This window comes from Grammomys surdaster, unplaced genomic scaffold (assembly GCF_004785775.1).
Source record: "Grammomys surdaster isolate TR1022 unplaced genomic scaffold, NIH_TR_1.0 126612, whole genome shotgun sequence".
NCBI lineage: Eukaryota > Metazoa > Chordata > Mammalia > Rodentia > Muridae > Grammomys > Grammomys surdaster.
The window spans coordinates 790,687-801,722 of NW_021621401.1; the positions used below are offsets into that span (position 1 = coordinate 790,687).

Here is an 11,036-nt window from a genome sequence, read left to right on the forward strand (position 1 = left end):
GAAGTGGGTAAGCCTTACCATCTGGTATTCCTCCATCTGTACATGGTGTTCCACCAGGAAGCCATAAACGTCCCCGACACGGATGGTGCTGTCCAGGTCTGGCTCTTCTAGGAGCAGCTCGCACTGCCTGATGGACTCTTTGGGGTCCTCTGTGTATGTTCTAACAAGATGACAGACAAGGCCTGAGCCTGATCCACAACACTTACTGCATGCCAAATGCTGGTGTGGGTACTTGTCCTGCAGGAGCAGTTTTATGGAATGGCCAGATGGCATATTTGTGTGTGTGTGTGTGTGTGTGTGTGTGTGTGTGTGTGTGTGTGTGTATGTGATTCCTTAACTTGTTCAACTATAAATCAGTTCACTTAACATACACTCAGCATCTCCATCTTCAGTGCTGGGTCCTGTGTTTTGAAACCAAGATCTGTTTAGAAAGGGCAAATGGGAAGGAGGCGCATGGAGAGAAGTGAGCCATCTTGATCTTGAACATGGCAGTTAGGAAGAACCTTCCTGTTAGAGGTGTACACGTGCCTGAACATGGAGGTCTGTGGACAACTGCTTAGAATGGTGACTGGCAGGTGATGGGCCTAGTGCAGGGTGGGTGACTTGGAGCCGTAAGGTGCCTGGCTCCTACCTCTAGAGACTCTACTGTGTGGACACAGCTGCTCCTAGCAGGCAGCTGGCTCTTCCCTGACTCTTCTGGGGCTGCTCACAGTGTCTCTCACACCCTTTCACATGTATGTATCATCCTTGTGGCTGATGACTACTTCCTGCTAGTGTTCCTCCCTGCTTCCTGCATCTCAGGATGGGCTAACCCTTGATGCAAGTCTTGACTCCACCCAGACTCATGGATGGTGCTTTTCTAAAAAGAGCCCACAGTGTACATGTTTAAAATGCTTTTGAAAGCCAGGGAGTGGTGGTGCACGCCTTTAATCCCAGCACTTGGGAGGCAGAGGCAGGTGGATTTCTGAGTTCGAGGCCAGCCTGGTTTACAGAGTGAGTTCCAGGACAGCCAGTGCTACATACACAGAGAAATCCTGTCTCGAAAAGCTAAAAAAAAGCTTTTGAAACTTCTGATGGATTTCTCAGATAAGAAAAATATTTCTCTGGGTAGAAGCTAAGCTCAAAGATGTTTACTCATGTCATACTGACCACACAGGGGCATTCTGGATAGCTGAATTATCTGACAAGAACCAAGAGTATCAGGATAAATGTATATTCTTGGCCACTAAGTGAAAAAGGAAACAAGGCACCACTCCTGCATACAGGAAAAGAGAAGTGAGTGCTGTGACCCCATAGTCCCTGCTACAGTCTCCTGCACAGCAGTGGCCTCTCACTTGGGAAACCCCTGCTTGGCCCCTGTAGTGCTTTGAATGAGAATGGCCCCCATAGACTCATATATGTGAGTGCTTTGTCTCCTTGGTAGAACTGTTTAGGGAAGGACTAGGAGGTGTGGCCTGGTTGGAAGATGTGTGAAGCTGCCAGTGGGCCTTGAGGTTTTGAAAGCCCATGCCAAGCCCAGCCTCTCTGCCTACAACTTGTGACTAAGCTGCAAACTCTCAGCCACTGCTCCAGCACCTGCTTGTCTGCCGTGTTCTGGGCCTTGATGATCATGGACTAACTGAAACTTTAAGCAAACTCCCAGTTAAATTCTTTGATAAGTTGCCTTGGTCATGTTGTCTCTTCACAGCAATAGAAAAATAACTAAGACAGCCCTGAGCAGGTGTAAGACTCCCCTGAGATGTATCTCTTGACTCAGACTCACTCCTCCTGGCTCAATCTTCTTTTTACATTTTGTGGACTAATCCTCCCAAGTTGGTGTTGAGATAAAACAGGCTACAGTGAATCTTATCTAGCTGTAGAATTACCTGAGGAATAGCTGTGGCAAAAACAAGCTTTGCCTGGCCTCTTAAAGTCAGCCTGGACTCCTCTGAAGGGGAGTGGAGAATCTTGGGGTATAAATGGAGGGCCTGGAGGACATGAGAAGGGTCCCTCAGACTAGCTTCCCATTACCCTGCTATCTTCTAGGAAACATACCTTCGGGCCTGGATAAACCTCTTCACTAGCGTCATCTTGCTCTGTAGCTGGGCTAGCTTAGTCTCCTGGTCCAGGGGGCTCTTGGCCTTGGCTTTGGACAGGCACTTATAGGCCTCAGTCAGTGCTCCATGGGCCTTGTCATAGTTCTGGTATTCGTCAATCTCCACCTGGACCAAAGACACCCATGAGGACCCAGAGGGCTCTGCTGGGGCCCTGAAATCCTGCTAGAACCCTGAAGCAGGTCTATACCTGGGCACAGGCATCATAGAAGCCAGCCAGGAGGTCCAAGGCCCGGCCTTTGGTGTAGAAGCTAATGATATTCTTCATGATCTCTGGCTCCTTCCGCCAGTCCAAGGACTGCAGGTAATTGGCAGCCATGATGTAGATTTCCTTCTGTCTTGAGACACCCGCAAAGAACACAATTTTCTCTGTGTCTCCAGATTTGAGCAGTGCTCTCATGGCCTAGGCAGAGAAAGGGCCAGGGCTCAGTTGAGAAGGTTAGGTTTTTAAAACTCCATGACAATGCAGTTCCAGTTTGCTAATAAGACCCAAAGCTATCAGTCTAGCAGCCTTTATGGGTCACACTCCCAGTCCTTCAACATCCTAGCTAGGAAGGCTGCTCCCTGCCCAGGATACCCAGAAGTACACGCAGCAGCAGGGTATATGCCTGATGGCCCCGACAGACTCACCTTCAGCTTGTTCCCAGCTTGTGTGTACTTCTTGGTGGCCAGGTGATAGTTGCCCTGGCGCATACAGCAGTTTGCAATCTGCTCTAGCAGCTCACGCCGTGACTCCTCAGACAGGTCCTTCGAGTCCTTGGACACAGTCATCTTCTCTGCCATCTCCTCAGTGATGGTCATGTTCTGCTCGAGGCACAGCTGCAGGGCCTCATGGTACTGCAAAAGTGCCAGGGAAACAAAGGCAGGCTATGACTGAGCTGCCGAGAGGATTTCCCTTCATATCTGCCACCCCTTCAGAGGAAGCTGGGCCCTGACTCCACACTGGCTACTGCCCATGGTTGAGTCAGGCACAAAAAGGACCAAGCTAATAGACAGACAGACTCAGACATGTTACTTTTCCTCATGCTATTAACAATCCAGATCTCAGAAGCTGTGGGGGAAAAAAACCAACAATGTATGTATATTTTTTCATTAAAAACATATATCTCAAAGTCAGGTGCATGCCTATATAGTCCTAGTACTTGAGAGGGTGAGGCCAGAATGTGAGTTAGAGCTAGCTTCAGCTACATAGTGAGTTCAAGGCCATGTCTTTAGGTTTTAGAGACAGATACTATCTCAAAACCAAACCAATAACAACAACCCCCGCCCTATGTGGTTCTAGCTACTTCAAAGGCTCAGGCACAAGGATGACTTGAGGATTTTGAGGCTAGCTTGAGAGACCCCATCTTGAAAATCACACAAGGCCCCAAACATGGGACATTTCTGCTGTGTGCAGTTCATCGATTGCACACACACTTGTACAAACTTGCACACATGCATGCAAATGAGCATAGAACTTACTGCCTAGTTAGAACTGAAGATGTGAGGTGGGTGGTAAGGCTGCCTCCTGGCATCAGTGTTGATGTACTATGCTGGGTGAGCTGGTAGGATCCCTTTGACTTCTGCCCAAGTTGTAGCCATAATTGTTTTGAGACTTTATAACCAAAGAGAGATGGCAGAACTATTTCCCACCAAGGCTCTTACCAACCCCGTACCTTCTTGGCAGCCAATAGAAGCTCCACAGCCTTTTCAAACTGTCTGTGCTCAATGCAGAAGTCCGAGCAGCGGGCCAGGAGAGCAGGATCTGACTTCTCATCCAGGTCCTCTGCTATGAGCTGCAGTGCTGCAAACTGCTGGGTGGTGAAGGCCAGCTCCAGGGCCTTGGAAAAGTGTCCGGCCTATGGGCAGTGGTAGAAACTTAGCTGCTGCTTGAGCTCACCCAGTCAGGCTTCCTGGAGCTTCACAAGGGGAGGTGTCTCTAGTCCCTGCAGGTCCCCAGTCGAGGGCAAGCGCTCACCTTATGGTACAGCATGACAGCCCTGTCCATCTGCTCGCCCTTCTCCTCATAATACCGGGCTGCTTCGATCATGTCCTCTGGGGAGCTCAACAGGGCCAAGTTCATGAGCTGGTCATCTAAGCCATTCTCCTGCATGGAGGAAGGTGTGGTTCTGCGGCAGTTCTGGCTCCCATACCCAAACCCATTTAGATTAGAACGCGGCTGTATGGGGTGTGTTGGTACCACCAACAGGTCTGTGCCAGCTGAGTTTCTAAGAAGCTCCAGGCCTTACTAGGTCAGTCTGTGTACCAGGGTGTTTAGATACTTCCTTGTTCTATTTTACAGAGTATTACAACAAATACCTGAGGATAGGGATAACTCCAGAAACAAGACCTAAAGCAGGTATTCATACAAATGTCCAACAGCTTTTGATGAGTCTCTATTTGCGAGGCTGTAACCTATGTGCACCTTACTCTTGGCTTAGGAGCCCTGAGTATGAATGACAGCATTGGAGGAGGCAGGGAAAGGGCGGGGCAAGAGGAGCCAGAAGTGACCATGGAAGCCAGCAGTGGATGTAAGTGTTCACAATACAGGCTCTCAACCTCTGTTTGAAGCATTCTTAATAACCCTGAAATCAGCAACAGTGTGGGGAGAGGAGGAACCCTGTATGAATGTGTGTTGTTGACACTGGGCAAGGTCATGACGAAGAACCCAATGCCTCAGACCCATAGAAACAGCAAAGCCTTTCCCTGGTCTGTGTAAAGTTGATGGTGTGCACAGAAAGTGTTGGTTGCAGTTTCTTCCCCCAGGTGTTCACAGCCTGAGACTGCTCCCCTGCATCAGAGCTCTTACCAAGTCCGGCTAACCCCTCCTCCCCCGCTGTATACAGTAAACACGTGGCATTTCTGGGTTGCTAGTGGATGCTCTCAGATAGCACAGCTCACCCAGTCCCAGGTTTTCTGTGTGTGTGTGTCTGCCATTTCCGCCCCTTGTTGCCCCAGTCAAGTTCCAGGACCAGTCAGTGCAGGGTACGGCACAACAGAGCATCATTTGCTTGGTGCCCAGGTGGAACCACATACCTTGCACAGGCGGATGGCGTTGTTGAAAGCCTGTGCCCGCGTGTAGAAGTGTACCGCCTGTTTTACCTCATCCTGGCTCTCGTACTGCCGGGCAAGGTGGTAGGATGCAGCCCAGTCTCCAGTCTCGTTGGCTATTTCAGCAGCCTAGAAAGACCCAGAGCACCCAGGTCTTATCTCTGTCCAGTAGGCTCACTCCACACAAACAGGCCCACTCCCACAGGATGCAGTGTGATAAGATATTTTCAAAAATATCTTATTGTTCTGTGTATGTCTTTGAACATATGAATGCCGTGCCTGTGGAGGCCAGAGGAAGGCACCATATCTCCCAGAGTTAACAGGTGGGTGCAAGCTGTCCCACACAGGTGCTGGGGACTCAACTCTGTCCTCTGCAAAGGCAGAAAGTACTCTTACACTGCCTCTCTACCTCTCCACCCCAACTTTTCTTTTTTTTAATTAAAATTGTACACGTACACACACACACACACACACACACATGCACAGGGAATCCAACTGAGGGCCTCATGCACACCAGGCAAGTGCTCTATCTCCCCGCCTGCTCTCACCTTCTGAATGTTGCCCTGGAAGCAATGAATACGGACCAGTGAGAAGTAGTCCTGTGCCAGCTCGTAGTAGCGCAATGCAGTGTCCATCTCTGCCTGGCTCTCAAGGTACTGGGCCCACCATCTCCACAGGGTCCTGTATAATAACCCTTAGAGCTTAGGGTCTCACTCCCACTGGAACTGACACCCTGCACCACTGTAGCATGAGACTGGAAGGGACAGATCTGGAGTCTCTTGGATCAGGTGGGTATTCCCCATTCTGACATGGAAAAACACCCACAAGACCTCATGGCAAGCCTGCACACCTGGGAGGTGCTGTCCCAGTGGGGACACTTACTTGTCTTTCATCCTATTGATGTAGAGCTCCAGTGACTGCAGGTCTTCTGAGAGCATCCTGGGTACCTCAAAACGTTGGGTGTCTGACTTCTCATAACTGTGGAAGGAGAAATTGTCCCATTTTACCTCATGATCAGGGGCTCTGTCATAGAGTACAGGCAGCAGACTGAGAGCACACCTGGCCTGCAGCCCTGTGGTCTGTGCACTGTTGTATGTTTTGTGCTATGTGGACCAGAATGTTAGCCATACCTCAGAGTCCATCATTAAAACTCTCGATCATGAACATGACTAAGCACAGCTCACCCCAATTTGGAATGGGTTTCCTGTGGCTGTATCCCTGTGGCACATTTTTCTCCAGGGGTTCCCCAGCCTGGTATGTACCACATTGACTGACACACAGGATCAAACATCCCCTCCCGCCACAAGAGAACCAGGCTCCTGGATGGCTCCTATGGGGGATCACATGGGCCGTCCTGAGGCAGATCTTCCTTTTAGAACTGCCAGGGCCATCAAATATCACCTAGGGGCAGATGAGGGGGCAGTCACAGCCAGGACCCCTGCCTGCCCATGTCCCACTCACTAACTGAGAGCCAGGCCACAGTCAGCGCTGGCCTCCAGGTGCTTGGCGTAGTTGTAGTAGGTGGTGCGCAGGTGGACACGGTCATGGAGCTCCGCCACCTCCACAGCTTTCTGCCACTGGTCTGAGGCCTGGTAGAACTTGTTCAGGAGGTCGTAGCGTTTGCACTTCTTATACAGCTGTTCAGCCTCCTCCTGGGGGAAGGGGGGGTAGAAAGAGGTCATGCATCGGCCGCAGTGCTGATGGTTTAAAAGATCATTCTAGGAAAAAGGGTGATGGTCACAGGGGGCTGTCAGAGTGTAACTCTGCTGTGACGTTCATGTCACAGAACAGGACACTAGCTGTCCCAACGAGCTCATGACAGAGAAGCGCAGCACGCCTTGAGAGCACACACTTGAGCACACACCATGCACAGGGCTGCACAGCAAGAAAGGCAACGTGCACCCAAGTGACACGCCAGTCACCTGTTACAGTGAGACCTGTACATTGCCAAGGGAATGTCTAACCTTGCTACAGCCCAGCTGGCCTCTGGTGGGGTCCTACAGAACTCCTGTGTTCCGCTACAAATAAGGATATCCTCTGGGGGTGCTCCTACTATGCAGCATAAGTGTGGGTGGAATACCTGCCCCCCACAACTCCCTGCTCCGAGGTCTGTCCTAAGTCAAGGCTGTGGCCTCTGACTGTGTGGAGCATGTCAGTATCTTTCCTCTGGGAAAGCAAGTATGTGGTGAGCTGCGACTGAAGGAGGGAGGAGGTTGCCCAGCTGAGACCAGAGGCCTTAAGAAACCAAGCTGATGGTTTAGGTTATTCTGAGGGACTTCTGTTTGTAGTTAGACACCTGGCAGGAATAACCTGTCTCCCTTCTGCAGGCCCCAGGAGACCAGAAGCCAGACTGCCTATTCACTTGCCAGCCCCTCACCCCCATCTCCTTGGCCCTGTGTTTCTAGACTCTAGCTGACGAGGGTCTATACTTGGCAATCTCTGCCCTTTTTACTGCAGGCTCAGTTTGGCAATGAAGGAATTCATTCTGTCTGTCTGAAACGGGGACTACTCACCAGCATGCCCAGCTGTATGGCCAGCATGGCCACTCTGGCTTCCAGTTCTGGCTCCTGCTCAGCTTCCCGCAGTGCTCTGGCCCCACGGGCATGGCCCATGTTCCCCAGGCACACCTTGGCAACATCCAGCCTCTGAGTCTTCACACACATGCGTGCCATGTTCTCCCAGACAGTCTCACTGTAGACAGAGGAGAGTAAGCTCTGTCAGCTTCCAACTCAGAGTTTAGGGTGTCCACTACCCCTTCTCCGCAGCTGACAGTGCACATAACCGTCAAGCAGGGGGCCCTACATAGTACTGTATATAGCCTACATAGTAAGACTGAAGACTAGGCACCACATGCCTACTGCTCAAAAATAAGGATGGAAAGAGGTATCCTGAGTCTTCCCCAGCATGTCTTACATAGTATCCTTGATCTTGAAGGCCTCTGGGGAGGACAAAGGGAACAGATAGTCTTCTGTGAAGACAGGAGCACCTATACCTCTGTGTTACTTTGTCTGCTCAGCGACAATGGCTTTCCTAATTGTGAGCACACACTGGGTCATGTCAAAGAACCTCTTGCTCACAATTGAGCAAGGTACTCTAAGGAACTTCCCTCAACTATTCCCAGTGTCGGGAACCCTACGGGAAGAAGGGGCCATGACAGCCTTCCACCACTTCTAGACACTTGGTGTTTTGGAAGGTGGTGGGGGAAGCCCACAACCCCAATTTAATCTAGGGGCCTGAAGCAGGGCTAGCTCCTGATGTGTGGCTGGACAGTGGATCATTCCTTGCCCCTCATTTTGTGGTATTCCACTGTAAGCCTGGATCTTCTTGGAGAGCCCCTGCCTCAGACATACAAGCCTTTTGTAAACATAGAGCTCAGGACAAATACTGAAGAGAGGTGGAAAAGGGAGCCAGTTTAACTAACAGGAATAGGTTCTTAATATTGAAAGATCACAGCAGTGTTGCAGCACAGGCACACACACGCGCGCGCGTACACACACACACACACTGAGAGAGACAGAGACAGAGATACAGAGTGCAAACCATGAAGAGCAGCCAGCCATGAGGCCTCAGGGGATGTGAAGACAGGAGCATCCATGTAGACGCATTTACCTCAGCCCTTCCCATCACATTCCAGTGGCTCCCCTCCAGAGAAAGCCTGGCTAGAGCCAGGAAGTACGGCAGGGCAGGTCTGTCCTTTCTCTGGCCACACAGATGTGGCAGAACTAAGGAGCTTGGAGGGCAGCTGCCCACACAAGGCTAGCTGCTGTTTTGATGAGTGAGGCGATAGCACAATTTTGTGAACATTTTCCTAATGACCTGCCCATAAAGAAAGATGGGGAAGAGAGTTCTCCATCTGTTGGGCCAAGTTGTACTGTGGGCAGCTAGATGACCCATATCTTAGAGTCCCTGGTTTGAACAGAATTGGAGGGAAAGTACCACCTATGTTAGCTCAGACAATGGCTGGGGTAGGAGTGGCCGCCACAACATGTATGGGTGTCTGTGGTTGGAATTTGACATATCCAGGTGTCCTTTCCTTCAAGTTAGCATATTCTGTCGACAGGTTATTTTGACCTGTCTGGGTCCTGTAGGAACTCTGATTGACTCCATAAGTATGTGTATTAAGTAACAGGACGGCAAGCATGTACTCATTTTAGCAGTGATGCACCTTTAGTGGCTACTGCTCGTAGGGGGTGAGGTCTGATCAGAGTTACATGACAGCAACACGGGGTCAAGGTGCCAGGCTAGGAGAGAGGGAAGCATGCACCCCTAAATCCCAGCCCAAACCTAGCCAGCTGTGGAGGGCTTCAGCCCTTCTCCATTGTAGGCTTCTCAGCCTCTCCTGGTGCTTCTCACACTCTAGTCTGCAATTTCGAGGACACGGAAGAGCTGTCGTGGAGGCGGTGACACATGAGCTGAGCTGACAACCTCTAAGAGATGCCAGTCATTGGGCAGCAACTTTCTGACTTACTGTTGCAGCAGGTGGACTTTCTGTCCTTCTGCTTTTGGCTTTGGAATTCAAATGACTCATGGTAGCTGTGAGGCAGCATATGTGGCCAAAATCTGCTCAATGCCACATGGCCCCAGCGGGGGCAGCATCCAGCAGCAACTATGACCAGACCATACCGCACATCAGTGTTAGAGGCTGGTCATCTAGGGCCGCAGGCAATAAGCCTCACTCTTTAAATGACAACTCCCTACTGCCCTTTTGTTTGGTCTCTCACAGGGCGCTCCGGGCCTCATGTCTGATGCTGTGGGATAGCCACAAACCTTGTGGAACAGGGTTCTTTAAGTCTCTGCTGTTCCTAGAAATGTCATCCACTGCTAAGTTTGGAATCTCAAGGGAAATTCTTGGTTCTCCTGGCACAATTCCAGTGAGCGATACAGAACTTTGAGAACAGACAAGGGTCTGCCAGTGCGTTCCCAAGCCAGCTGGGCTAGCTCAATCTGAGGGACGGGCAGTTGTGTCTACAGCAAGATGGTAGCTATATATTAGACTCTTTAAAAAATCATCTTGAGCTGGACGGTGGTGGTGCACACCTTTAGTCCCAGCTCTCAGGAGGCAGAAGCAGGCGGATCTCTGTGAGTTAGAGGCCACAGTCTGATCTACAGAGCAAGTTCCAGGACAGACAAGGCTACACAGAAAAACCATCTCAGAAAAACAAAAAAACAAACACAAAAAGAAAAAAAAAAAACCCTGTTTCTAACTAATTTGTGTGCTTATACTCTTAAAAGTGTTTACAAAGCCAGACATAGTGATACACACCTTTAATCCCAGCACTCAGGAGGCAGAGGCAAGTGAATCTCTGTGAGTTTGAGGCCAGCCTGGTCTACACAGTAAATGTCAGGACAGCTAGGACTACATGGTGAGGCTCAAGAAAATGTAACCAAACCAAAAGAAATAGTCTCTTGTTGCCTAAGGCCTGGTGTGGGTCTGGATGGAGGGAGGGGGAGGACACAGCCTCTTGGCTGCCTCTACTTCCCTGGGTAGCCCCTCTGCTTCTGCACTGTCTAGAAAGCAACATATACACACACACACACACACACACACACACACACACACACACACCCCAAAGCTGGCTGGTATGTGCCCTGGATTTTCTTTGCCCACCAGGAAGGCATGCACAAGGCGAGTGGTTCTCTTGTTGAGTAGGAGACTGGGGCTTGCCTTGGTGTTGCTGGGCCTCCCTGGCCCTTCATGTGACATCATTGAAATGCCCACTATTTTCACAAAGGCCTCTGGACAAAGGCCTCTTCAAACAGATCTGAAGAGCCTATGCTGGAGGCCCTGCCAGGCTGAAAGAATTTGGGAGGAGGGCTTCTTAAATGTCAGTAAAGGCCCTCTATTACCAAGTTGAGGTTGCTGTGCACCAAACATGGGGAGGGCCTGGGCCCAAGAAATGGCTTCCAGCCTTC

At 50.5% G+C, this 11,036-nt stretch overlaps 1 protein-coding gene across 4 annotated transcripts in view; it reads right to left on the bottom strand.

The window, feature by feature from the left end:
* The window catches only part of Ift140 (intraflagellar transport 140), an 89,162-nt gene that overhangs the window by 4,298 nt on the left and 73,828 nt on the right, over positions 1 to 11,036 (bottom strand). For all 4 annotated transcript variants that reach the window (XM_028761015.1, XM_028761018.1, XM_028761016.1 and 1 more), the window contains exons 19-29: positions 7,637 to 7,814; positions 6,585 to 6,775; positions 6,006 to 6,101; positions 5,672 to 5,804; positions 5,109 to 5,252; positions 4,051 to 4,179; positions 3,749 to 3,931; positions 2,724 to 2,930; positions 2,284 to 2,496; positions 2,035 to 2,201; positions 19 to 160 (exon numbers count right to left, since the gene is read on the bottom strand). In XM_028761015.1, the coding sequence (XP_028616848.1) occupies positions 19 to 160; positions 2,035 to 2,201; positions 2,284 to 2,496; positions 2,724 to 2,930; positions 3,749 to 3,931; positions 4,051 to 4,179; positions 5,109 to 5,252; positions 5,672 to 5,804; positions 6,006 to 6,101; positions 6,585 to 6,775; positions 7,637 to 7,814 (1,783 nt within the window). The remainder of the gene's footprint in view (positions 1 to 18; positions 161 to 2,034; positions 2,202 to 2,283; positions 2,497 to 2,723; positions 2,931 to 3,748; positions 3,932 to 4,050; positions 4,180 to 5,108; positions 5,253 to 5,671; positions 5,805 to 6,005; positions 6,102 to 6,584; positions 6,776 to 7,636; positions 7,815 to 11,036) is intronic.